The sequence below is a fragment of the Mustela putorius genome, unplaced genomic scaffold, assembly GCF_011764305.1.
Source record: "Mustela putorius furo isolate JIRA1106 unplaced genomic scaffold, ASM1176430v1.1 tig00003923_pilon_pilon_pilon, whole genome shotgun sequence".
NCBI lineage: Eukaryota > Metazoa > Chordata > Mammalia > Carnivora > Mustelidae > Mustela > Mustela putorius.
Genome location: NW_025422068.1, coordinates 10,864,892 through 10,892,509, shown reverse-complemented (window position 1 = coordinate 10,892,509; position 27,618 = coordinate 10,864,892). Strand labels below are relative to the sequence as shown.

The window sequence follows — 27,618 nt, the reverse complement described above, 5'->3', positions numbered from 1 at the left end:
CAAAAAGTTTCTCTATCTCTAGTAATTTTGTTTGTTTTCAAGTCTACCTTGTCTTATTTGGATAGCTACACCAACTTTCTTGTTTGCATACCTTCTTCCATCCTTTTATTTCAACCTGTTTGTGTCTTTGAATCTAAAGTACATCTCCTGCAGTTAGCACATGGTTCCATTATTTTCATGCAGTCTGACCTTGCTTGATCCATTCACATTTAATATTATTGGATTTATGCCTGCCATCTTACTTTTTTTTCAGTCTCATGCTTCTGTCTATTCCTCCTTTACTACTTTTTGCATTAATATTTCCTAGTGTAACATTTTAATTATTTTAACAATTACATAAAACTGAGAAAGTAGATTCATATATCCAAATTATCCCAAATTAACACATTCCCACAAGTGAATCATCAAAAGTCATTAAAAACTTTTTTGAAGCCACATCAACAAAACTGGTTTATTCTTTTATAATCTATTTAACTTTGTAGCAAAAGCTTATCAACTTCTCTCCAAGTTAAGAACATTTTCATTCCAGTTCTCATTAATTCTTACGTCCGCTCTAGAATAACATCAGATTCAAATTTGCATAATTTGAAAAACAACTCTAAACTTAAACCAAGGTATCAACAAAGTGTCCCTCAAATTTTTCTTCTGATTTTAGCAGCCAATTTACAAAATGTGATGACAGTTAAGATTTGTTAGAATATATACAAAAATCGGCATTCTTGGTTTGTATCATGAGGTTCAACATAAATTCTTGTACCTGCCTGTGAAAGTCACAAATCGTCTTTCCTCTCCTTGGAGCTTCAATTTTGTTTCACTCATATGCAGACCGATACTTGTAAGAAAATGTGTATCATAGAGACATGGTTTGCTTTTGATTACTGACTATTTATAGCAAGCATTTCTTTTGTTGCAAGATAATCTTAAACTGGTATTAAATAAACAGTAAACCATTGTTAAAGTTCCTTTCATAATTTAACCAATGAGCATTAGAAGACAGGATCATTGAGTTTTAGCCTTCTATCCCTCTGAATAGTCTTCACAAACTTGATTTGACATTTTATTTACTTAATTTTAACTACTAGGACATTTTTCAGTCTGTTTCAGGAAATTAAGTGCAACTACCTTCAATAAGCATAAGGTATAACAAAATAATAAAGGAAATCACTAAAATTCCAACAAATCCAGATTTCTGACCTAACACAGTTACAGCACTATCTGTAACAGAAATTATCTTTCTTCATACCTGGAAGAAATTCTTTGACGGATGTAAAAAACACAAAAATATCTATGTTTTAAGTCTGAGTGGAGGCCAAGAGTTCACATTTCTTTGTAAATTTGAGAGTTCTTTAAGAAAATGCATACACTAAGTATTTACTGTTGGTGTATTTTGTATCATACAACTCATGTAAAGCTAGTAAGTACTTCAATGTTTAAACTTTAAACAATCTTTAAGAGTATTAGGAAGGTCTTATAGTCTCTAGTAACTAGGTAACTAGGTCTTAGTCTCTAGGTAAACTGAAAATACTTCATTCTTGTAAAATACTTTGTGTCTTCATTTTCTAACAAAATTTCCATAATGTAAATATATTTTTCATACCGTATCTCCACTTAAATGTTTTTTCCTGTGGAAGAATACAAGCCCTTTTTATAGCTGGTCAAATCTACAAGCTCATATCCTGTTATAAAAGAGTTTTTTAAAAAATCTGCTGGCCTTCCAATTCTTCGTTCAAGTAATTAATTTTATCTATTATTCTTTTTTGACTGTTAGCAGGAAACATTAAATTCAATTAAGCATTTCAAGAAAATGTACCCTACTGTTGCCCACTTTACTACCTTTAAATTTTTTTACACTGGTTTTCCTTTTCCTCTGGTGCAACAAATTGCCATTATTGTTCACCATGAAATTCATGATATCCCTTCTAGTCTTCATTGTTCCAGTTGTGGGACTAGCTCAGTTCTGCATCAGCATTGGTTTTAAGTTTAATAATTTGTCCACACTTATTTTTTAAACCAGAGAAATAATTTTATATTAAAACGAAAAAAGGCATCTCAATCACTAGTGATTTCCATAGGCACAGTAACTCGTGCTGCTGGCAGGAAGTACTCATACATATTCTAAAGTTACTTCAGTTAGTAAAATATTGTTAGGATGGCATCAGTTCTTGACATCAACTGGTGATGTGTCTATGTGTAACACAAGCAATACACCGGTTTCACATCTTACACAATGTGTCAGATAAAGGGAAATTTGGTCCTATCACAACAATAAAATTTCAGCGAAACTGAAAAGTATCTTACAGTTCCAATCCCACTGGCCGTATTTCAAGGACTCAAAAGGCACACGTGGCAGAGTCTGCCAGATTGAACACAGGTCTAATCCTCTGCATGACAGGAAAGTCAATTTAGAATTCATGGTTTCCTTTCATTTGCTCTACTGAAGTGTCTTCTAATACCCATTAATTACTGAACTCTTCAGTTGGGGGCACACTGGATCTCTTTTGCAGACTAAACTCCGAATGAAAAATAATGCAAAATGAAGTAAAGTGTAGTTTGAGAAACAAAATTCTTTGCCTAAATGTTTCTGTGAGGTCAGTAAAGGAGAAAGGAGGGTCTGCCAGCAAACACCTGAAGGGGCGGGGAGACAGGGTTTGCCTAATGAAAGTAATGAGGGACTGAACAAAACTCACTTACATGTCTTTTCACCCACAAGTGATGAGGGACCAATTGAGGTTCTTACTGATTCTGTTCCCTGAACATTTCAAATTCTCCTTCCTTTTCCCACTGATTTCCCTGCAAGCCATCCTCAGCTTATCCTGTCAACGGGACCATGCCAGAAGCCAGTAAACTAGTTTTCCTGTTCTAACCCACCCTCCAGAACACTGCCATAGCAACTTTTCTAAAACATAAACCTAGTCATACCGCTCCTATTTAAAACTCGAATCTGGCTCTTCACCACCACCTGCAGTTTTAAGTTCAAATTTCAACATGTGGCTCAAGGTTCCAAAGGCATCCACTGTGTTCCAGCCACCCCACTTGTGTGCTTCCCACTGAAAGACCCACCTCGTGCTCAAAATTCAGAACTACGCACGATTTCACAAAGGGCTACTATATTCATCTGGGATGAGTAATTTACTATGATTCATCTGGGAAACAAGTTCTTAGTCCTTCTAAGTTCTAAGGACTAGTTCTAAGGTCACCTCTGGAAAACTTTACAGGCTCATGCAGATTTGTGCCCTCCATACCAAGAATACCTTTAGCACGTGTTACATCAGATTATAATGAGTGAGGAGCAACTTGAAGTCAGAGACCAGCGCTGGAGGTCTCTATTTCCAATCTTGGCGCAGCGTCTGACAAGAAGAAATTGCAAATGAGTATGGATCAGTATGGTGACCAAGAAAAGTACACTAAGAACAACTCTGATCACCAAAATGGACCAACTACACAAAGCGCCCCCACCATCGCGTCTGTTCAAAGTTACCATGAGCAAGCATCGTGCCAAGGACAAGGGGAAAAACGTTCTGGTAACTCACAAAGCTCCCAGTGTCAAGCACATGCCTCTCACACCTATGTCACTGATGAGAACCAGCCACCTGCACCAGCGTGACTATTACACGGGAACCAAGCCCTGCATCCTGTAGACGTCTTCCACCCAACTTTAGTCACATGGTCATTCCTCTTCAGCATCCTTGACAGACTGGGTTTGTTAAGAACTACATGAAGTTGGGGAACAGTACGAGTGGGTGTGCCGCGGAAGGGCAATACTCCACTCACCGGGCTGTAGGGCTAGTGGATGAGGCATTAACAAAGACAGCGTTGTGCTGACGGGCTCCTTGGGGCCTGTAGCTTACTCACTGTGCTAGGAAAGGTGGCGACACTGGCAGGAAGAACTCCCATGCCCACCCACCTCTGGGCACATTGGCGTAGTGAGCAGAATTTCTTATGACAGGGCCAAAATAATTTTAACAGCTTTTAATGCATTGGAGTGATTCAAAGTTTGCCGACTTTAAAAACTGCCATCTCCTTACTTAACGGATTAAAAATCTTCATGTAGCTAAAGAAACTACAGAAACTGGTTCACAAGCCACCTTGTTTTGCCAATTCCTATAGACTGGTTGGCCAGAATCACCTGGGGAGCAATCTACTTAGAACATTTTATGTTTCACTATTTGGAGGAAATTAAACTTAGATATTTCTCAAACTCTCGTAAGATTCTAGTAAACACTATCTTTTTCTGTAAGATTCTTCTAACATATGATCTGTTTTATTACAATTGTCTTCAAAGTACTTATGAAATTTAAAACCAATTTAAATTTGAATACCTAAATAATACTCCAAAATGGGAATTCTAGGTATATATAACATTACATAGAACAGGAAAACTTTATTCTAAATATATTTTCCTTTTGTGTTCCCTTAGGTACTTGCTTCCTCTCAAGAACATAAACCAGAATTTATAAAGTAACATGGACATAATACCTCATTTACTTTTCATACACTTACTTTTCAACAATATAAGGAGGAACAAGACTTCTGTTACAGAGGTAAAGTTATATATTAAACATTAGGTAGAAAATGCCTACTTTAAAAAGTGTACATCTGGGCGCCTGGGTGGCTCAGTGGGTTAAGCCGCTGCCTTCGGCTCAGGTCATGATCTCGGGGTCCTGGGATCGAGGCCCGCATCGGGCTCTCTGCTCAGCAGGGAGCCTGCTTCCCTCTCTCTCTCTGCCTGCCTCTCTGTCTACTTGTGATCTCTCTCTGTCAAATAAATAAATAAAATCTTTAAAAAAAAAAAAAAAAAAAAAAAAAAAAAAAAAAAAAAAGTGTACATCTTGGCAAACATTCATCTGATTTTATGATTTTTTTAAGCATCTACATTAAAAATTCACGTTTGTTATAAAAAGTAGTTTCTAAAAAACAAACGGACTTTTTCTGAAGAGTCACATTTTTAAAGTTTATATATATATACAGTAAAATACACATGTGAAAAGTAAAACATAGAATCAATTAGTATAACCCCACCAACACAGGGTTTGTCACCATATTTAAAAGCATTTATTTAAAATATGTCAAACTCCTTCCAAAAGACGGAAGACACATGAGCCCATTTCTTATTTTAAACGAGGTATATGTTAACAACGACAAAATTCCTAAATGCAAATGGACCATCAGTTGCCTAGATATAAAAATGAACTTTGGCAAAGACGTGTCATACAGAACAACACAGCCAATGTACCATCTCCCCATATCATGGCCCTTGTCCCCCATTCACCCCTTCCCCTTTCCAAAGGGTGAGTTACAATCCTGTCCCAGATGACTCATAATTTTAACTATGTGGTCTGCTAATATTTATTTTTCTCAAACCTCAGTACCACGGCTATACAAATTACACTTTTAAAATATTTGAAACAGATATTGAATTTATTGGTTGGCTATGAGTAGGAAAATACATCAGTAAAGAAAAGAGACCCTGTATATAAATATAATACTAGCTAGTTACAATTTGACCAAGAAGGTTCCACTGAAAAGAACAGTAAAAGCCCTTGTTACCACCAGTCCATAGGTACATATTCGGTTTCCCATCACCCTTATCAAAGAGCTGCCTAGGCAAATGCGACATTCTTTGAGCTTAGTGCAGATAATGTGCTGAGTTTTGTTACATGAATGGTAAACAAAAATTAGTCCAGTGCATTACACAATATAATGTACTGTGAACAAAGACTAGATACTCTATTTTAGACACTACTTCAACATACCGGTTATTAAATCTTATGTAACCAAAAAGAAGAGCAAAGTGAACATCCTAAAATACTGTTTACGAGTAGGGGAGAAACACTTGCTAAAGGTGTTCTTTGAATTATCTGCAGCATTTGTACTGAATATTCTGACTGGTTCATTAAAAGAACAAACTGCTGTAACTATTTTGCCTAGGTTGGCTTTTGTCTTATATATGGCATGACATGACCCCAAAACTTTACGTCACTATGAAACTAATTCCATGAATTTAAATAGTAAGAAAAATGGAATACTATAACTGGAATTTATTACCGAAAACCTGAATCTTAGAAGAGCTTTGAAATGTTAACTTTAACATTTAGAAGTGCATCCCACCCAATTTAATAATGTCCTTAGGTTTCAAAGTGCTAACTCAAAATAAGTTTTCTTGGCCATCACCAAATCAAGAATAAAATCACATTTCTTGGAGATGTTCCTTGCCTGTCTTCTAGGATTATTAAAGTTGTAATCAACAATTTATTTCTAAACTTTAGTTTAAATTATGCCATAAATTAATTTTGATGAACATTATTTAAATTCTCAACGCATAAATAATTACCAATAATACAGTAAAATGTACTTCAAGGGATTTACAAGGTATTGTGTGCCTCCAAATTTCTGAAAAACAGAAAACACACCCCAGATTTTCTGTAAAACATTCATAAAATGGATTTACCCAGCAAAAACACTGAAATTACATTATGGCAACACCACATTAAATATATCTGTTACAGAATTTTGAAAAAAAAAATCTATACTGAGAAAACATACTAGTTTTTATTGCATTTCAAAGAGTACGGATTATTGGAAATTATCCAGGACACAGAAAATATTTAGAACACAAAACCTTGCTTAACAAAAGTATCAGTCTATTTTGGTGTGACTGTTATTCCCTACAGACCCCAAATATTTCTTCCTCTTTTGAAGGTTACAGTTGTCATTCTACACTCTTGGCTGAATTTATCACTATCTAAATAAGATGGAGAAGCTGTTCAAACTGACCCACAGAATGCAGTATGCCCAGAAGAGGCAAGAACAAATAATTTCAAGACATAACAGGCCTTTATATCTTACTACGCTGCCCCCAAATTCAAATATATTGCAGACGATAACAAATACAGATGAAAACATTTTGTGTAAAGCTCAAACCTTTAGCATCTAACAAGTGCACTCTAGTTCCAGCATCTATGAAAAGAATACATCCTCCATTAACAAATACAAACGAGTAAGTGCTTCTCCCCTCCCCCTCCATAAAGCTCTCTGGACCTGTTATCACATAATGCAGATCATAGGAAAAGCGGTCTCCTTGCCTCATCAGTCCAACCAGCTCCAGCTCACCTTCGCTGGAAATTGTCATGATGCACATTACCAACACAGTGTTTAGGAAAAAAGAGTAAACACACCTTTTATTCACACTTTACAAAAAAAAATAATAAAACAAAAACCCCATAAAAAGTTATGCATTGGTTCTATATCGATAATACCAGCTTTCCAATGTACTGATTATAAACTGGACATGTTTGGTGTCAGCACAACTTAAAACAAAAAGCAAAAAATAAAAAGCAATCACAACAAAATTTTAAAAAATCCTCAAAGGAAAAACCAGGTCCCAGACAAAGATTCAAGATCAAAACCTTTGGGAAAATTCTTTAAAAAAAGAAAAAAAAAATCATTTATTTAAACGTATGTAATTTTATTTTTTCTTAAAAACAGAATAAGCACATTTAAGTGCTGAATATTTTTCATAAAATTTTAAGTCATTATTCACAATGACTCATCTTCTGTATAAAAATTGTTAATAACATTTCAACATTTTTTCCTTACTGCTCACATGTTGTCCTTTTGCTCCCCTGCCTGCAGTTGAAACAAAAGCAGTTAGACCAAGTTCCCTCTGAATTCATTTGATTTTTGAGAGAATGAATGAGAACAGAATACACACAAGTTACCTTTGCCTGGCATTAACTACCGACACTATGGGAAACTACAGGGTACAACAGAACTTTTATCTCAGTTGACCTATTAAAATGACTTAGTCACTCTCTAAATTATCTGAAGAATTGTCTTAGGGACCTGTTTTGAAAATGTATCTCATTTACACTGCTTCATAAAGGGAAAATTATTTAAGAAAAAAAAAAAAGGGAATGATTTAAAAAAAAAAAACACGGAGAGAAAGGAATACACGGAAACCAGAAAGAATTCACATGATAGCAGTATTCCGGGTGACGGACGGCACTGTGCAATGACACCAAGAAGCAGTGCTTGGGTCTGGTGAGCAAAGACCCCGGGACCCACCCTATGAACATGTTCCAAAATGTGCTATTCAATGCTTCACAATGGGAAAAAAAGCCACAGCTTATACAAAAGCGTTTTCATAAAATTCTCACAAATGTTAAACAGTATTTAAAAAATAGAAAAGAGGATGCACAGATTTTCTCTGCATGCACAGGCAGTGCTTGGTGAGAACAAATTTAGGCAGGCACAGTGGAGATAGGACAGGAAGTGTCTCAAAAAGGAGTTAAGAAGCTGCATTCAAGCAGCTGTACGTTTGTAACTTAAAAAAGTTAAAGATTTAAAAATATCAGAATGTACATATATCGACCATTACATTCAGTCCATAAATGCCTACAGATCATTCACTGCTCAGCTTATCTGTCCTGGAAGATAGCTTTTGTAAAAACCCAGGAATTCATGGATAAGTTGCCTCTGGTCTGAGAAAATGTCCAAAGCTTTAAGCAGATTTAGATTTAAAGAGCAATGTTCTCAGTTTAAAAATAAAGTAGTACAAAAGGGCCAACAAAACCCTAACAGTGCAAATCATCAGCAGAGAAAGTCTGTTGCAACTTCTTTTACAAGCTGGCCTTTTATAACACATGAAACAGTAAAAAAACTTAGCCTTAGTTTACAATACAATCATTTCCAAATCTGATTTTCTTTTTAGTACAAAATTTCATAAATCAGGTCTTCTGTGGATCATATACAATCATAAAGGCTAAATTCAAAGTCTCTATTTTACAAACAAGTCTGAAAAGGGAGGGAGTAAAGGATGGAAGAATGGTCTCTGGATGTTATTACTGGCCTCAAAAAAGTAGTGCTACAGATGTCTGTGCAAAGAGATATGCTGTTCAAACATTTTCCTATTTCAAGGCATGAAAATATCATATCGGACAGAAGAAACAGGAAAAATCACTTGTAACAAATTAAAGATAGGTGTAAACACACCAATCCCTGTCTAACAGTATATAAAGCATATTGGGCTCAGAATTTGTCTGTTGCTAGCACCTGGCTTTCATACTATATCCTTATCAAATAATCAAGATTGAAAACTCAAATCATCGAGGAAAAGGAAAAAAAAAAACTAAACAAAAACCAAACCCTGGTGGCCATACCTCACTCCCCTATATTCAGATTTTAATGAGTTTACAAGTGAAACTGAGGTCGTCCTCTGAAGGTTCTGGACTACCTCCTGCCAGGAAGGTGAATGCCGTTCACCTGGGGCAGGAAAGGCAGTAAGAGCTCCAGTTGTGCAAAAAGTGAGAAGTGGTCGGAGGGGATGAGTGGGTGTGGGCAGCCGCTGATATTATTCTCAACAAGCCAATGGTGGTCCAGAGGTCCCAGGATGCCTAAAGTGTTCAGCTGAGGTTTCGAATAGAAGATGTAGTCAATTATACCCTGAAAAACAGAAGGTAAAAGAGATGAGGCCTCATGGAAGTGGAGAGCCCTCAAGACATACCGTTACCATTGCATGTGGTGGACAAAGAAAGGGACAAGCATGGGGGAAGAGACAGTACTACATAAACCAAATGATCCCAGATGTCAAATATAGCAGCAGAATGAAGACAGTTTAGGATGATAATCATTCATTCTTCCTCTTTTCTGGACCTTTTCATAATCTTGAATGAGACCTACAAGAACCTTCCTAGTATGGCCTCAGCTTCTCTTTCCTAACTTGATTTGTATTATTTTTTCATCCTGTTACTCTACTACACCATACTAGCCCTTTTTGGTGGTGGTGGGAAGGGTATACTGGGAGGGAAGAACAACATTCCTTGTAGGTGTCAAAGTCCTTCCTGCCCCAGGGACTCCACACATGTTGTACCCTCGGCCTGGCTATTTGTCATTTGGCTCATTTCTTCTCAATCTTTACGTTGAGTTCAATCATCTCTGCAAGTCCTTCCCAAATCTTGCCCTCACCCACCTGCTACCTGCTACCACCTCCAAGTCTCTTCTCTTGTTCATACACACTCCAGGTGTAACTACTACACACTCACTTGGGTGCTGGAGACGGGACTCTCCCACCAGACTGCGAGCTCCACCAAGGCCGGGACACCTCTGCCCTGCACACCTGCAGCAGCACAGGGGCCCAGCACTGGGCACCCAGGTAAGCACTTTGGTTTGCCCCTCTCCTCCCTGTAACTCAGCTTCTCCTCCACATGTTTTCAGTCAAGGATATTTAAGCACATTCAAGTGTCTTCCTCTTGTCTCTGTATCAGCAACAGGAACAGAAAGAAAAAAAAAAAAATCCCTAATCTCTCCCACCTTTTTGTCAACACCCTCACCTCCTCTTCAATCAATCTGCTTCAAGTAAGAATCTCAATGCTGCTTTTTACTATCTCCTTGCCTCTCCACATTCTTGTCTCTGTGCCTAGCTCTCCAGTGAAGCATCTCTTACCCACAGCTTCTGGAAGCTGAAGGCATGCTTCTCTTCCCCAGAAAGGCCTTCCTGCCTTGGCAGTTGGGCTCCTACACTGTCCCGGTTTACCTCCTCTCTCTGGCCCCTCTTCTGTCACTTACATGTTCCTTTTGCCCAGAGTCTGCTCCAGCCTCTCTCCATCTCCACATACTCATCTGTTCCCAGGGTTAAATCATTATCTACAGCACTGTGCCTCCTCCAAAGTCAAATTTAAAAAACTTCAACCTTTTCAAGTTTCTCAAAGAAGTCTAACAGCCCTCCCCTCTGAAATTAAGACCCAGTTAGCACTAGTATTTAACATTCTAACATACTACCTAACCTGAATGATTCTTTTTCCAGGAGTTTAGAAACTAAGAATCAAGAGCAGAAATGCAAAAGATGGTTAAAAGAACAGATGAATGCAGTCCAAAACAACCACTGGTATTAAAAAAGAGGAGAAGCACTACAGCAAGACTCCATATTGTAAGCCGTTAACTGTGTCTGAGGGCATATAAATAGAAGATATATTTTTAAATGGCTAATATAAACCACATTTTGACATTCAGGGAGTACAGTTTCAGTTAAATTAAAATATGAAAGATGAAATACGTCACTCCAATGGACACCAAATTAGATATGATGGTACTTTCCGAACAGCTTAGTTAGCAATGAGCATATAAGAAACGTTAACTGCCCCCAAACCATGACAGTTAAACTCAGGATTTACGATCATTATTTCATCCAATTTCTTACCCTGGAAATGGTTCTAAGGGGTAACTATCAAGTAGGAACGGGACACCAATCACAGAAGAGTAATAAGAGAATACTGCTGCCATTGAATTCAAGATGGCTTACTTTAGGTCTCAACACACATCCACATTTCAAAGACATAATAAAGTTACAAGACTCTCCCAAAAAATGGAGGTTTAAAAAGTTTCTCAATCTCAAAAGTCACCTTGAAATCGAACGTGTAATTTGTATAAGGCATCAGGCCACTCTCATAGGCACTCTTCAACTTGAAACCATGCGTGATCCTTCCATTGGTTGTCCCATTTTTCCCATTACAGCTGAAATTTGTAAGACTTTCATTGTATCTCAGTTCCTTAAAGTCTTTATGATTTGTTTCTACTCCACCGGTGCTTAAATATTCTACAACACCTATAACAAAAATACAGGTACTTTGTTCACTGTCAAGTATAATATGCAGTGTACAAAACTGAAAATATGTAATAGTAAATACTTTAAACCACACACTGCCCCTTTCTAAAATGTTTGTTATTGTTTTGTTTTGGGTTTTTTTACATTGCCCAGAAGTTATCTTAAGTCCATTTTTACATGGTTTTGATCCTAGTGTACTAAATATTTTATATTTTGCTGTGCTGGTCTTTCATATTTGTTGAACTAGTTCTTTATTTTCTTTTTAAATTCAGCTTGTTTTTACTTTTTAAAAGAGTTTATTTAATTTACTAGAGGGAGAGCAAGCAGGGGAGGGAGGAGGGCAGAGAGAGAAGCAGGATCTCCACTGAGCAGGGAGCCCGACAGGGGGCTCAATCCCAGGACCCTGGGATCATGACCTGAGCCCAAGGCAGACAATTAACCCACTGAGCCACGCAGGTGCCCCTTGTTTTTACTTTTTAAAAAGAAATTAACTTCCTAATTAAAATCTTGGTATCTAAGTTTCTGCCTATGTTGAGTTATTTACTCGGTGTAAAATGCCAAGATTAGGATTAAATGTGCCATTATACATACTGCCAACTATGGAAGAGAATGTCACCAGTTAGTGGGCTCTGAAAATAGTTATTTTACTTTTCATTTAATTAGTTAGCAAAGTTGGACATTTTCCCATGTGTTAAATACTATTTTTTTTTAACAATGAAATGAGGCTTAGTATGTATTATTTGACTAGAGTCTGTCTTTGCCCCTCAGATACTCTGTAGTTAAACAGAAGGCAGAACACATGCAGAGAAACTGCCAGAGAACATCCCCCCTGCTTCAGCAGCAGTGAACCCGAGAGAGCTGGCTGAGATGGCCTGAAGAATTATGGATCTCAGATATCTTTACCTGCCCTGAAAACAAATTTTAACAGTTTTTATCTTCCCCCTGGCTCTCATCCATCATAATGGCAATGAACTGCTAGTGAACTGAACCACTCCAAATGTGACTGTACTTCCATGCTCGGGCACATGTGCAAGGGCTTGGAAAAGTACTTTGTGCAAATGACAAAATATAAATGAGGAGTTGAAACACAAAAAGGGAATACTTAATCTGATAATACAAGAACTATGGTTTTGGTCACTGTACTATCCAATGGGAAAGTACTCAAGAATAAGCCTTTCTGTATTCTTCTACATTGTAATAAAAATCAAGATCCCAGTTCTTTCTTTGTTCACAGTGCTAGCATGATCTGTGTAAACAAAGGATCTCAATTTCCACCTAAGGTGTAGCGGCATCAGGCCCAGCAATATTTTTTTTTAATTATTTTTTTTAAGATTTTTTATTTATTTGAGAGAGAATGAGTGAGAGAGAGCATAGAGAGAAGGTCAGCTCCCCAAGGAGCTGGGAGCCCGATGCAGGACTCAATCCTGGAAGTCCTGGATCATGACCTGAGCCAAAGGCAGTCGCTCAACCAACTGAGCCACCCAGGCGCCCCAGGCCCACCAATATTAAGATCCTGTACAGAACCATTTACATCACATCCTGTTACTACATGCTGGAATCCCAGAGAAGCTATCTTAATAACCTTCTCAGAGTCTGGATTATACGTGACTTGGGGATAATGAAATATAATCATATGTTCTTTAACAAGTTATTTCAAGTTATCAACTACATGCTTATCAAAGATGATTAATTTCCCCCCCTTAGGTTTTCATAACATCATTTCGTTTCCAAAACAGTCTCCCTGCTACACACACAAAAAATGTTAAACCTGATTCATAGCTGCTGCTATAAGCTGAATTTTCGTTTTGACTAAATTTGGAATTACCAAAAACAATATATTACGACAACATTTTAAGTCCAAAAAAAAAAAAGAGCATTCTATATAAAATATCTTTTCTTACCAGAATCTGGCAAAGAATTAAGATCTGCACATAACACCAGTGGAATAGTTCCAAATTCTCCCAATACACTGGACTGGAGGTTTCGTGAGGCTTTATCAATAATGTTCTTCACTTCTGAGAGGAACATCATAGTTTGAACCAACTTCACATCAGAGTATTCAGGGTCCCAATGCATATGAGCATTAGCCACAAGAATAAGTTGTTTTTCTGCTCCAAGATGTGGCTTTCCAGCTATAGTAGGTAAAAAGAAAACAAAGAGACAGACAAAACCCGCCCATCAGCCCATATATTCTCACAGGATCTGAAAGCAAGTAGTGTATCTCAGTCTCAGGAACAAAAAAGGATCCTAAACTCTCCCTAACCACCACGCCCCTGATGACTAATATACCATACACAAACCTGAGCAACAGTCCTCTGAGCTCTGCTTAAACAGTCTGACGGAAGGCATGCACTACGTGAACACACATGGTCCATTCTATTTGGGACAGCTTTACTTTTAAACAGTTGTCTCCTTGAAACTGCTGGCTTCATTGATGTCCTAAACTGAATCTCATAAAGTTAAATCTACACCCTTTTTCTTACACTTAATACAGGTGCTAAGTTTCATCTCTATTTTCTCTCCTTCAGGTTAAACATCTCCAGTCCCAACTGTTCCTCGAGTGACACAAGTTTCAGTTCTCAGCATGATGGTCGCCCTAAATGTACTTTCCATTTGAAATAAATGGTCCATTTATCCAAAACTCAAAACATTTAAAATAATGATTACAAGTAGGGCAGGAATACAAGTTAGCTTACAGAGTATCCTTGCTGCCAAGAAATTATAGGAGGGGATGGAGTTCTCTCTGAGCAGTTATTTTAACTAATATTCACTTCAACATTTCTTTTATGTAAAAAATTATTGGGAGAAAAAAAAAAACCACCACGTTTTTCCTTTGGCTTTATGCCTTCCAAAGTTTGAAATACTTTTCTGGGCTCTGCTTTCTCATCTTAAGCTTTGTGGTGGAGAAAAAGGGAAACGGCATTTTAGAAATGACTTAAATTCTCACTGAGTTTCTTCAGGTGTTAGACAAGACTATTAATACATAACAAATGTTCTGCTTTCTGTTAAATTTTGGAGGTCAATTTTACAGGAAGTGAAAAGGTCACTCACATGACATTTCCATCAATTCCTTTCGAAGTTCTAGCAGTACTGCAACTCCAATGTTATCTTTTGTCATGACTCTGTTCAGCATAGCTTCAGACCCTTCCGAATTTGCCATTGCTAGCTGATTAAATTCAACAGTGTGTTTCTGAACCAAAGTAAATCTAAAACACAAACAAAAACACACACACACACACACATATAGAATTGGGAATACCAAGGTATTAACTTTGTGGGAAATGCGGTTTTCCCAAACTTCCTTAACAAATATGAAGGCATGTAAATCACATTATAGAAAATCCTCCACACTTCACACCAAGCTTCCCACATCCGTTTCAAGTTGTTCTCAGTCTGTTACTGATACAGATAATATCCTGAAATACTTTTACAACTTAAGATAATGTAGTCATCTTCTGCTTAAGTTTCATATTGGAATATTCCATCTTGTAATTTTAAAATAATTCTTTTCCAAAGAAAAGAATCCCTCTACCATCCTAGAGGGAATGTTAATTACGAGGTGTTTCAATTAACAATTGGAGTTAAACCCTAGTGAACACCTGAAGAAACAGCAGCACTTTCAACGAGTCTCCAAAACAAGATCACTTCTGATGCTTCAAAACCAAACCAAACCCTTTAAATCAACAGTGTTGTTTTACTGAGTAATAATACAATGCTTCACTCTCCGGTCTGCCAACTAATTTCCACACCCCTGACTACCTGCAAATACTGAGAAATTTTGTTTCGAACATAAGATGACTTACTTTTCTGTCTTGAAGAATATTGCACAGCCATCGACATGTTTTCTTTCTTGTTCTGACATTGTTCTAGCTCTAGATTTAGGACTAAAGAATCCATTATAGCCACGTTCTTTCAGTTCTACCAGAAAAAAACTGTAATACTGTTCTGTTTCAACCTCCTGAAAAATTGCAAATGGCAAAGTTATTTCATAAGACAAAAATGAGTCCTATGCATTAACTTTACATGTACAGTTTGAGGGGCTGAAATAATTTCAAAGGACTAATTTGCAGAATAAGGAATGCAACGTCTCTTCGATATACATACACGTCGATGTGTGTGTATTTTCTTGTATTTTAGAATTGATGGGGAGTAAGAATCAGAGAGAGAGGAAGAACTTCGCAGATTCTAACTGCAGAACAGTGACCTGCCCAAGGTTGTGTAAATTATGAGCAGGACTGAGACCTCAAAGTTACTGAGCATCAGGTTCGATGCACTTGCCACTATCCCCTAATTATTCTATTACTGCTGACAGCAAAGCAAAACTATACCTTGACAATGCCGCAATTTCAGTAACTCTGCCACCCAATTAAAAACAGTGTGAGGGCATTTGAGAGGGAAAGATGAAAACCCAAATTAACCCATTTGCTTCACTTGGCAGTACAATGGTGCAAAACAAAGCAGGTAGTGAACACTCCCAGGATTCGCTAAAAACAGAGCCAATTATTTTAAGAATTGCTGAGCCAGAACTTCAAATGTGTCAGGGTAATGTGTTCCCAATTTGTCCCTTGCTTATCAACATTGGGGCATCTAGGCAATTTATACGAATTCTTGTGTAAATGACTTACCTGAAGACTTATGATATCAGCATTGCAGCTCAAAATTTCTTGAATAATGGCCTTTTTCCTGTAGTCCCAATTTAGTGCCCAAGATGGACAGTAGCCGTATAACTGCCGGGTCGCATATTTATCACAAAGAACATTATAGCACATGACAGAAAACAAGGCTGTAGGAAAGATAACTTTACTTATTCACACACGTGGCAGAAAAAAAAAACACAATTAATTTCAATCGTTTTCACTTAGATGCTAAGTTTGACTTTATTCACTCAATATATATCCACTGAAAAGCTACTATATGCCAGACATAACGGATATAAATAAAGTTGAATAAGGAAGGAGAGATAGCTGAACAAATTATAATACGATGTGTTATCTGCTATAGAGATACCCACAGAAGGTTTGAAGCTAAAAGACTAAGGTCTTGAGCCTCTCTGTCTCTAAGATCAGGGTTCATCGCATCTGTACTCCCTCCATCACTCTGCTAAGTGCTAATGCAGAATGTGGAAAATTGACAGTTTTCTTAATAGGCATGGGTAAGTTTCTTCTACAGAGCAACAATCAATTCATATGAAAGGAAAGAGGAATCATAGACCAAATCCTGTTATACACATCATGTAATTCTCAAACTATTTTCACACAAGTTAAAAGGACATCACAGGCCATTTAGTTCAATTTCTCTCTCAAGTAAGTGTCTGGGCTATCTTACAATTCTGTAGTATTGAAGACATTTGGAATATACTAGGGTTTGGAAACTTGCAGTGTAAAGATTTTGCTGTATTTATTATAATAAATGGGTTTGCTCAGTACTTCAGAGTGAAGCTTCTCAACAGTGGCACTGCTGACATTACAGGTGGGTAAATTCTTTGCTGTGGAGAGTGCGGGTGGGGCAGTGCTGCGAGGTAGCATGCTTAGCAGCATCTCTGATCTCTAACCATGAGATGTCAGTAGCACTTTCCCCAGTTGTGAAAATCCAAAAATGTCTCCAGACATTGCTACGTGTCCCTTGGGGGATGAAAATCCCTGAGAAGCACTGCTCCACAGCATCCCTATGGCATAGGAGAGAGGCCAACTAAGTAACAATTAAGTCTTTATTATAATCTCTCAAACCAAATCAATCCTAAGCATTCAACTATAACACAGCCTGTAATCTAACCCACGCCAACAACACTGTTAGATTTATAATACCAAGTAAAAATAAGTTAAAAAAATATAAGGCTACTAACCAGTTGGCCTTGTTCTGTCTGGTTCTTGCAACATAATCCAAGATCTTGGAGGTGGCTGTTCTGTTGAAACTAGTTGAATATAAAACACAAAATTAAGCAATATTCTTATCCATCTTCCTAAAAAAATTGTTTGAACAAATAACCACTTACTTCTTTTTGCAGTACCTGCCAAATTATCAAGCAAATAGTTCAGTAGCCTTCTTGTTCCATCTGGTTCCAGATAGAGGTTCAATATATCCTGGGTAAGTGGATTTCCTGGAAGTATTTTTTAAATAGGTAAAATGAAACCAAGAAAGGCAACAAAGTATTCCAAAATTATCAGATCAACCATAACAATGTATATAGTTACTAGTAATATACCAAACCAGAGGAAATATTTTACTAGTTTTTGAAGAGAAGAATAAAAATGACTCATATCATGTTCTAAAGAAGTAGCCAGAAAATGATTATTGTGGATTGATGTCAATGTAGAAGAGACCTAACATTGCTCTGTATCTGGCCCTGCCTCAACAACACTTTTACAATGATCAAACCCCAGTGAAACCAGAAGGGGAAGAGTGGGAAGGAGGGACAGACAAGGGAAAAGAGAGCCACTATAACGAATCAGCGAATCAAAACTTAAGAATGCAACAAAGCTAACAAGGAGATATCCTAATGACAAATGTAGTTGGCACTTAGAGTCTTTAAAAAATTCTACTAAATAGGGCGCCTGGGTGGCTCAGTGGGTTAAGCCGCTGCCTTCGGCTCAGGTCATGATCTCAGGGTCCTGGGATCGAGTCCCGCATCGGGCTCTCTGCTCAGCAGGGAGCCTGCTTCCTTCTCTCTCTGCCTGCCTCTCAGTGTACTTGTAATTTCTCTCTGTCAAATAAATAAATAAAATCCTTAAAAAAAAAAAATTCTACTAAATAAAGTAATAACCAAGATGGGACAGATTTGGCTTTGGCTTAAGACTAAGTCATTAAGGAAAGGGGAAAACCCCGGGGCTGTGTGCCATCTGTAAATTCAGTAACGGTTTCCGAAGTACCAAAAATGAAAGCAAGAGCAATCATTTACATGAATCTACAAGAGTCTCAAATCCTCTCAGAAGGATTTCTTACGTGCCTTCGAAAATTAACAGTACAATGAACTGCTTTGGACAGTGAAGTTCCTACCCATGCCACACAAGGGGGGGGATATATTGTTCTGGATGCCACAGCTCCACTAATAAATTTTATAGACTTAAGAAAACAAACGATTCATAAATCATTGTAAAGTAACTGTAAGATCTTTACTGTTCCAAATGAAAAAATATTTTCAAAGATGTTGCCCCCTTACTTTCCCTGCCAGAGCAGTTTTAGAGAAAGCCAGCAAAAAGAAAAGGTTGAGTAAGATCAGGGTATCATAATGTAATCTGAATATGCCCAGTTTCAAGTAAAAATCACTCATCATACCAAGAACCAAGAAGATTTCAAACTAAGGGAAAGTCCAACACCAAGATGACAAAAACATTAGCATGATCTGATGTAAATGCAGCAGTCATGACAAAAATGCTTTAATGAGAAATAGCAAAAACATATTTGAAATAAATGAAAAAAACAGGAAGACTCGGCAAAGAAAAAGTTTTGGCAAATGAACAAAACATGTTTTTGAAAATGAAAATATTAAAACTGCAAAACAGAATACATGAAATAAAAGTTCAGTGGATGTGTTCAACAGCAAAACAGAGAGTCAGAGGAAAGAATCAGTGAAACAAAGAACGGTAAGAATTACCTAATCTGAACAACAGAAAGAAAACTGCAAAAAAAATGAACAGAGCCTCCGGGACATGTGGGACCACAACAGAATTCTAAGGGTAGAAGCACAGAACAAGAAGCACTGAGTTGAAACAGTACTCAAAGAAATAATGCCTGAAAAATCCCCCAAATTTGGAAAGAAAAATAAACCTGTGGATCCAAGAGTCTGATAAAATCCAAACAGGACACACTTAGAAGAATGCACAGCAAGCCACACCATAATTAAACTTCTGAAAACTAAAGAAAAAGAAAACCTCTTGAAGGCAGCCAGAGAAAAACACCCTACCTCTAAGGAGAACACACTCTGAATCACAGCAGACTTCACATCACAAGCCACAGTGGTCAAAGGGAAGTGGCACAAGATTTTTAAGCACTGAAAGAAAAGAACTGGCAACCCAGAATCAATACCCAGTGAAAACAGCCTTTAGGAAGGAAGAAAAAATAAATACATTCTCAGAGCACAGAAAACTAAGAGAACCTATTGCCAGCAGATCCATCCTAAAACAATCAGGAGTTCTCTAAATACAAAGGAAATGATGAAAGAACGAACCTTGGAACACTAGAAAAGAAAAAAAGACTGTGGTCTTCAGAAGGGGGCAAATATAATAGGCTTTCCTTCCTTTAAGCTTTCTGACTTATGTTCAGCCATTAAAATATTTTTGTAATACTGGTGTGGTTCTAAATATAGGTATAGAAAATATTTAAGACAATGATACTATAAACAGGGACTAAATGGGAAGTCTTAAAAAGTTAGGGATTCTAAATAAGTAAATAAATAAAAATCTATTAAAAAGGGGGGGGGAGTGGATGCCTGGGTGGCTCAGTTGGTTAAGCTGCTGCCTTCGGCTTGGGTCATGATCCCAGGGTTCTGGGATAGAGTCCCGCTTCGGGCTCCTTGCTCAGCGGGGAGCCTGCTTCTCTCTCAGCCTGCCACTCTGCCTGCTTGTGCACGCTCGCGCTCGCTCGCTCTCTCTCTCTGACTAATAAATAAATAAAATCTTTAAAAAAAAAAAAGAGTTAGGGATTCTGTATTTCACTCAAAATGACAGCACTAATAGATTTGATAAGTTATGTATGTTCTCCACAAGAAACTCACTTCAAATGCAACACTATAAACAGGTTGAAAGGAAAAGGATGGAAAAGATGTCATGAAAATCTTAATCAAAGGAAAGCATTAGTGTCTAATTAGTATCATATAAAGTTGATCTCAGAGAAAATAAATTTACTAGAGACAGAGAGTGGCATCACCTATTGTAAAGGAGAAGACACAGCAATTCTAAACATGTGCTCACAAAATGACAGAACTGAAAAATATTTTAAGCAAAAACTGATAGAACTGAAAGAACGAGATAAAATCTACAATTACGCTGGGAGACTTTAACACCCATCTCAACGACAGAACCAGAGAAAAAAAACTCCAAACACCATCAATCCAACAGATACTAACTAGGTTAATATATAGGATCCAGTTGAGATTTACAGATCATTCTACCCAATAACAGCACAATACATATTCTTGTCCATGGCCCCAGGGACATAAATTAGTATAAACAACACCCTGGGCCATAAACCACCAAACTTCAACAAATTTAAAAGAACTCAAGTCATACAGAATTCTTCAACCACAAGGGAATCACATAAAAAATCAGTACTGAAAGACAAAAGGGAAATATGGAAACACTCAGAAAATTCTAAATAATCTATGGGTCAAAGAGGAAAATGCACTGAATTAGTGAAAATGAAAACACACCATATCAGTATTTGTGGCTGGACACAGCTAACACAGGGCCAAGAGGGAAATTTAGAGCACCTAATGCATACATTAGAAAAGGAAAAAAATCTCAATTCAATAATCTAAACTCCAATCCTAAGAACCTAGAAAGAATAAAGTAACTGAAAGCAAAAAAGACGAATTCAAAGCACTAAAGAATAGGAATCAAAGAAATTTTTTTAAAAGATCAATAAAATTAGTAAATCTCTGCCAAAACTGACAAAGTAAATGACAACAGAAATTACCAATATAAAAAGTGAAAGGGGTATCACCACAAACCCTACAGAAATCAAACGGAGAAGGGAATACTATTAGCAACTCTACACACCTAAATTTAACAACATTATATGAATGGACTATTTCCCTGAAAAATACAAACTCTCTGAACTCACCTAATAATTTAAATAGCCCAAATATCTATTAAAGGAGATGAATTCATAATTTAAAAACTACCATGAAAGAGGGGCACCTGGGTGGCTCAGTGTGCTAAGTAAGAGTCAGACCCTTAAATTTCAGCTCAGGTCCTGATCTCAGAGTTGTGGGATCCAGCCACACGTCAGGCTCCGTACTCAGTGTGGAGTCCACTTGAGATTCTCTCTCCCTTCCTGTGCACGTCCCCCTGCTCCTGCACGCACTCACTCTATATAAATAAGTAAGTAAATAAAATCTCAAGAATTGTCAAAAAAGAAATCTCTAGACCCATATTGTTTTGTTGGGAAATCTCTTTTGTTGGGAAACAGTTAAAGAATTAACTCTAATTCTATAGACTCTCAGAAAACAGAAGATGAGGGAACACTTTCAAATTCATTTCATAAAGCTTATATTACCTAGATACCAAAACCAGACAGTGAGCATACAAATAAAACTGAAGACAAATACCCCTTGAATATCTAATTGAATCAAGAATCCTTAAGAAAGGAGTATCCCTGGAACCTACTAAATAATAAAGCATTTGGATAAATTAAGAAAAATCCCAATTAAAAAGCCTAATCATTTTATCCTTCACAAATCCAGAGTCCTGCCATAAAAGAGAGTCAGATCTTGCTATCTGTAAATGCAAGACCATCTCAGGACACCTGCATGATCAGAGGCAGGAAGGCAGAGGCAGCAGAAGCTCAAACATCACGCCTTTACTACCCAGCAACAGAACATAAGTGCTTCTTGCTGGGGTTTAAACTTGAACAGGTGCCACCCAGAAGGAAACCAAGATTTGTTTTCTTCTGCCTGTTCCACACCCCACCCATATGGAGAAAAAAAAAAAAAATCAGAAAAAAAGAAAAAACAAAACAAAACACTGGACAACATCTACCTTCACATAAATAAATTGCCATGTATGTTTCTTTCTTGCTAAAAAAAAATAAATAAATAAAAATCCTTAAGAAAATATTAGCATACAACAGTGAGCAATAAATAAAAAGAATCAGAACCATGACTAAGTGGGATTTATTCTAGGAATACAAGGCTGGTTCAAGATGCAGAAATCAATTATAAGGGTAAAGAAGCAAAATTACATAATCATATCAACTGATGCAAAATAGGCATCTGGAAAAATTAAAAAACCACTCATGACTTAAAACTCCAGAAAAGGAGGAACAGAGGGAAATGTCCTCAAATTGATAAAGACAATCTATAAAATACCTACTGCTAACATTATACTTAACAGTGAAGACAGAATACTTTGAAAGATTAGGAAAAAGAGGGATGATTGTTCTCACAACTCTTATTCAACATAGTGCTGGAAGTTCTAGTCAGTACATTAAGGCAAGAAAAGAGAAGCCTGGATGGTTCAGCTGGTTAAGTGTCTGCCTTTGGCTCAAGTCAAGATCCCAGGGTCCTGGGATCAAGTCCCACATCGGGCTCCCTGCTCAGTAGGGAACATGCTTCTCCCTCTGCCTGCTTGTGCTTTCTTATCTCTCTCTCTCAGTGACAAACAGAAATAAAATCATCCCCGTTTGCAGATGACATAATTTTCTACTACATAGAAAATTCCCAAAAATTTTAACAAGAAGTGTACAAAAACAAAAATACAAAACAAAACAACTCCTAAAACAAGAAATGAATTCAACAGGGTGGAGGATACAAGACAAAAATACAAAACCAATTCGAAAAGATACATACACTTCTATGTCTGTAGCATTACTTACAATAACCAAGAAATGGAAGAACCCAAGTATGGAATGGATAAAAATGTGGTACAAACATACAATGGAATATTACTCTGTCATTAATAATAATTTAAAAAGATCTTGCCATTTGCTACAACATGAATTGACCTGCAGGATATTATACTAAGTGAAATAAGTCATACAGAGAAAGAACCACTTATAAGCAGATTCTAAAAAACAAAACAAATGAACAAGCAAACAACAACCAAACAAACTCTTAAACACAGATAACAAATGGGTGGTTGCCAAAGGGAACGGGGTGGGGGGCGAGGAATGGAAGGGTAGATGAAATAGATAAAGAAAAAAAATCCACTGTATTTCTATATGCCCAGGAATGTACACAGGGACAGCAAAATTTAATACATTATCAGTTATAATTGCTCAAAAAAAAAAAACCCAGAAATAAATCTAACAAAATATTTACATGACTTCTATACCAGAAACTACAAAATACTAAAGACAAATATCAAAGCTCTAAATACAGGGAGAGACATGGCATGTTCATGGAGAAGATTCATTCTCCCCAATTTGATCCCAGGTTTCACACAATTCTGATTAAAATCCCAGCAATATTTCTTGTAACTATACACAAGATTATTCTAAATGTATATGGAAAAGCAAAGAGCAAAGAATCTAAAACAGATTAAAATGTTTTGAAAAAGACAACTATAATAGAGGAATCTGTCTATTCTATTTCAAGACTGAACTATCCTATTTCAACTTTCAAGTAACTACTGGCAAAGGGACAGACACATACATCACATACATACATACATGGAAAAAAGAAAATCCAGAAATAGATCCACACAGATATGTCCAACTAATCTTGGGAAAAGGTATAAATGCAATTCAACCAAGGATAGACTTTTCAACTAATGGTGCTAGACCAACTGGACAGTCAGACTAAAGCATGAACTTTCAACTAATCCTCATTGCTTTTAGCTCAATTTTAACTCCAAATACATCACAGACTTAAATGTAAAACATAAAACCATGAAACTTTTTTCTAAAAAGATTTATTGATTTTGGGCGGGGACAGACAGAGGGAGAGGTAGAGAGAATCTCAAGCACACTCCCCACTGAGCCCAGAGTCTGATGTGGGGCTCTATCTTACAACCTTGAGATCATGACCCGAGCTGAAATCAAGAGTTGGGACGTTCAACCGACTGCACCACCCAGGCACCCAAGCCATGAAACCTTCAGTACAAAAGACAGGAGAAAATCTCTGGGCTCTAGAGCTAATCAAAGCATTCTCAGACTTGACAGCAAAAAGCAGTATCCATAAAAAGAAAAAATGATAAACAACTTCATCAAAACTAAAAACTTCTGCTACATACAAGACCCTGTGTGATATTGTGACTTATAATAAGAAATACATATCTGGTCCTTATTTCCTAAAGTTCCTAAAACCATTAACATTTCCTAAGAGAAGAAGTTGTACAATGTCTCTTGTCACGTTAAGAAAGTGACTTTCAGACTTCACCTAAGGACTGGAGACTGGATTGACAGAGGAACCAACCATATGACTGACAGCTGGAACATTCACTCCAGAGGGGAAGGTGGCTGCAAGTTGGCTCAGTCATCATGCCTATGTTATGAAGGATCTGTAAAAACTCAAAAGCGTGGGGTTCAAAGAGGCTCCAGGTTGGTGCACACATGGAGATTCAGGGAGAATGGCGTATCTGGAGAGAATGGAAGCTCTGTGCCCTCTCCCCATACCTTGCCTTATGCATCTCTTCCATCTGGCTGTTCCTGAGTTCTATCCTTTTATAATAAACTGGGAATCTTGTGAGTAAACAGGTTTCCCGATTACTGTGAGCCACTCCAACAAATTAATCGAATGCAAGAGGGGGTTTGTGGGAACCTTGGTCAGAACCACAGGCAAGGAGCCATCATGTAAGACTGGACCCTTTTAGCTGTAGAATCTGATGCTATCCTTGGGTAGGTAGTGTCAGAATTTAGCTGAATTATAGGACCTCTAGCTGCTGTCATAGAATGGCTTGCTGGTGTGGGGGAAAGCCTCCCAGCACTGGAACTGGGTGTGTTAAGTGGATAAGAAGACTCCAAACTGGGAAAACAATATTTGCAAATCACATATTTGACAAAGGCCTAGTATCTAGAATATACTACAGATTCCCCAAACCAAGAGTCCAATTGGATAGAACATGACCAAGACAGAAAACTATGCCACAGATGATGACATAGAGATGACCCATAAGCACATGCAAAGATGTGCGATACCTTTTGCTAACAGGGAAATTAAAAAAAAAAAAAAAAACCTTGAGGATATCAATACACATCTATCAGAAAGGTTAAAAAAACAACAGTGACAATACCAAGCTGGTGAGAATTCCGAGTAACTGGATCACTCACTTATCATTGGTGAAAATGTTAGATAGTACAGCCACCCTGGAAAAACAGTTTGGCCAATTCCTAAAAAACTAAACATGACATTAACATATGACTGAGCCAGTTGCATTCCTAGGCACTTCTTCTAAAGAAATGAACACTTATGTTCACATAAGAACCTGTACGCAGCTCATGCTTCATCCATAATAACCAAACACTGGACACCAGCCAGACGTTCTTCAACAGGTAACCAGTTAAACAAACCATGACATGTCCATACCACAGAACACTGCTCATTAATATAAAGGAGCAAAACACGCAAAAACCTGTGTGAATCACCAAAGAATTAACCTGAGTGGGGAAAAAACCAATCTCAGAAGGTTACATATACCATGATTCTACTTATATAATATTCTTGAAATAACAAAACTATATAAATGGAAAACATATCAGTGGTTGTCTGAAGTTAACAATGAGCTGAGGCGAGCTCTAAAAACTAAAGAGGATTTGTCCAAAGAAAGGTACAATCAGTGAAACTATCCTTCTGAGAAAGCAGCATGAAACCTAGATGTCAAACATGAGAGGATTTTTCTGAAATGGAAGATCAAGGGAGCCTCAAAAACTAAGGTGCCTCAAAGACTGTCCTACCCGTCCCCAATACTTCAAAGGCTTTCATATACATTAACTCAATGTGAAAATCTATGACTGATGACCCTCACTTCAAATAAAGTTTGTGAATCCTTAGAGAAATGAATAGAGTCAAAGGTTTGTAAAATAAATAATGCAAGATTATAAAGCCTGAAACTACTAAGAGGACATAAAAATAGTAGCTGCCTCTGGGATGAGAAAGGGACCTGAAGAAGAGGGTTTTCATACTCTGTAATGTCCTGTTTCTTTTGCATTAGAAAACGGTGACAAAAGTGACGCACTACTGTTAATTCTTATCGTCAGGATACAGATAAATGTTGCTACGTTTTACATTTTTGTTTTGCAAAGTTAAAATAAGAAAATGTCAAAAGTACGCTCACCATAGGGTGACAGAACAGATCTACAGACGTCTATTTTAAGAAGCCTCAGCCAAATCCAGCCCACACAGAAAAACACTTTCCAAAGAACCATTTGTAAAGCTAATACTTGTTGAATATGGATTTACATACATCTGTAGAGGTATTATTTATGTTTTTCCATTTCATTTGTTTTTGTGAAATTACTGTTATCTTTATGATATGAAATGAATTTATAGGAATAAAAACCTAATTTTACTACTTACATATTTTTTTTAATGTCCTTTTTTTTTTTAAAGAGTTTATTTGTTTGACAGACAGAGATCACAAGTAGGCAGAGAGGCAGGCAGAGAGTGAGAGGGAAGCAGGATCCCCAATGAGCAGGGACCCCAATGCAGGGCTCAATCCCAGGACCCTGAGATCATGACCTGAGCTGAAGGCAGAGGCTTAACCCGCTGAGCCACCCAGGTGCCCCACTATTTACATATACTTAAGAAATAAAGAGTACAATTCTTAAAGACTTCATTATGTGAAATAAATTTAAGAATTTATTATAGGGTAAGATGGATACAAGACTGGCAAAGAATCACCTAACGTGATTAAAAAAATAATGACATTTTATTAAATGACTTTTAATCTTGCTGCTTTAAAAAACATATTTCCCAATAGTTCTCAATGGATCAATTATGCCCTCAAATTCTAATGGAGTAATGAAGTCCTCATAAAACTACAGTCTTAAAAAAATGATCAAAAACTGATTGTTACTAGCAGGTCCAAATGGCTCAAAAATTTTTTACTCATTGATTTCTGCACTTTGTGAGTCTCCATTTTTTGAGGTTTAAATACAATGGGGAAAAAAGCTGTTTATAGTATGATGAAATAAAGTATGACTTCAGGAATGCATCATCAGAACACAGATTTGATCAAAACAAAGGATAGAAAGCAAAGCTGGGCTAGGAGTGAAGGAGAATACAAAGATTAACAGACAGTCTGCAGGTGGACAAGAAAGAAAACCACTGGGGTATATCTAAGGAACCGATGAATTTTGGGGAGGAGTGAGCCTGCAACCCCCTAGCAAAAGAAAGCCCTATTATGGCTTCTCTAGACTCAAAGACA

The 27,618-nt window shown here is 37.2% G+C and overlaps 1 protein-coding gene and 1 long non-coding RNA gene across 5 annotated transcripts in view; both read right to left on the bottom strand.

The window, feature by feature from the left end:
* Nucleotides 1-419: 419 nt before the first annotated feature.
* LOC106006514 lies at nt 420-4,619 on the bottom strand. Its single transcript, XR_001180612.2, has 2 exons — nt 4,581-4,619; nt 420-3,347 (listed from the first exon to the last, which is right to left on the bottom strand). It is a non-coding gene; the product is annotated as an uncharacterized LOC106006514 (long non-coding RNA).
* A 780-nt stretch (nt 4,620-5,399) lies between these two features.
* The window catches only part of CNOT6 (CCR4-NOT transcription complex subunit 6), a 70,066-nt gene continuing 47,847 nt past the window's right edge, over nt 5,400-27,618 (bottom strand). For 3 of the 4 annotated variants that reach the window (XM_045069244.1, XM_013059679.2, XM_004758984.3), the window contains 8 exons: nt 17,592-17,696; nt 17,442-17,510; nt 16,225-16,382; nt 15,403-15,557; nt 14,651-14,805; nt 13,501-13,731; nt 11,397-11,599; nt 5,400-9,441 (listed from right to left, as the gene is read on the bottom strand). In XM_045069244.1, coding sequence (XP_044925179.1) covers nt 9,229-9,441; nt 11,397-11,599; nt 13,501-13,731; nt 14,651-14,805; nt 15,403-15,557; nt 16,225-16,382; nt 17,442-17,510; nt 17,592-17,696 — 1,289 coding nt within the window. In that variant the 3' untranslated portion in view covers nt 5,400-9,228. The remainder of the gene's footprint in view (nt 9,442-11,396; nt 11,600-13,500; nt 13,732-14,650; nt 14,806-15,402; nt 15,558-16,224; nt 16,383-17,441; nt 17,511-17,591; nt 17,697-27,618) is intronic. The other variant, XM_004758985.3, reaches the window with a different exon arrangement.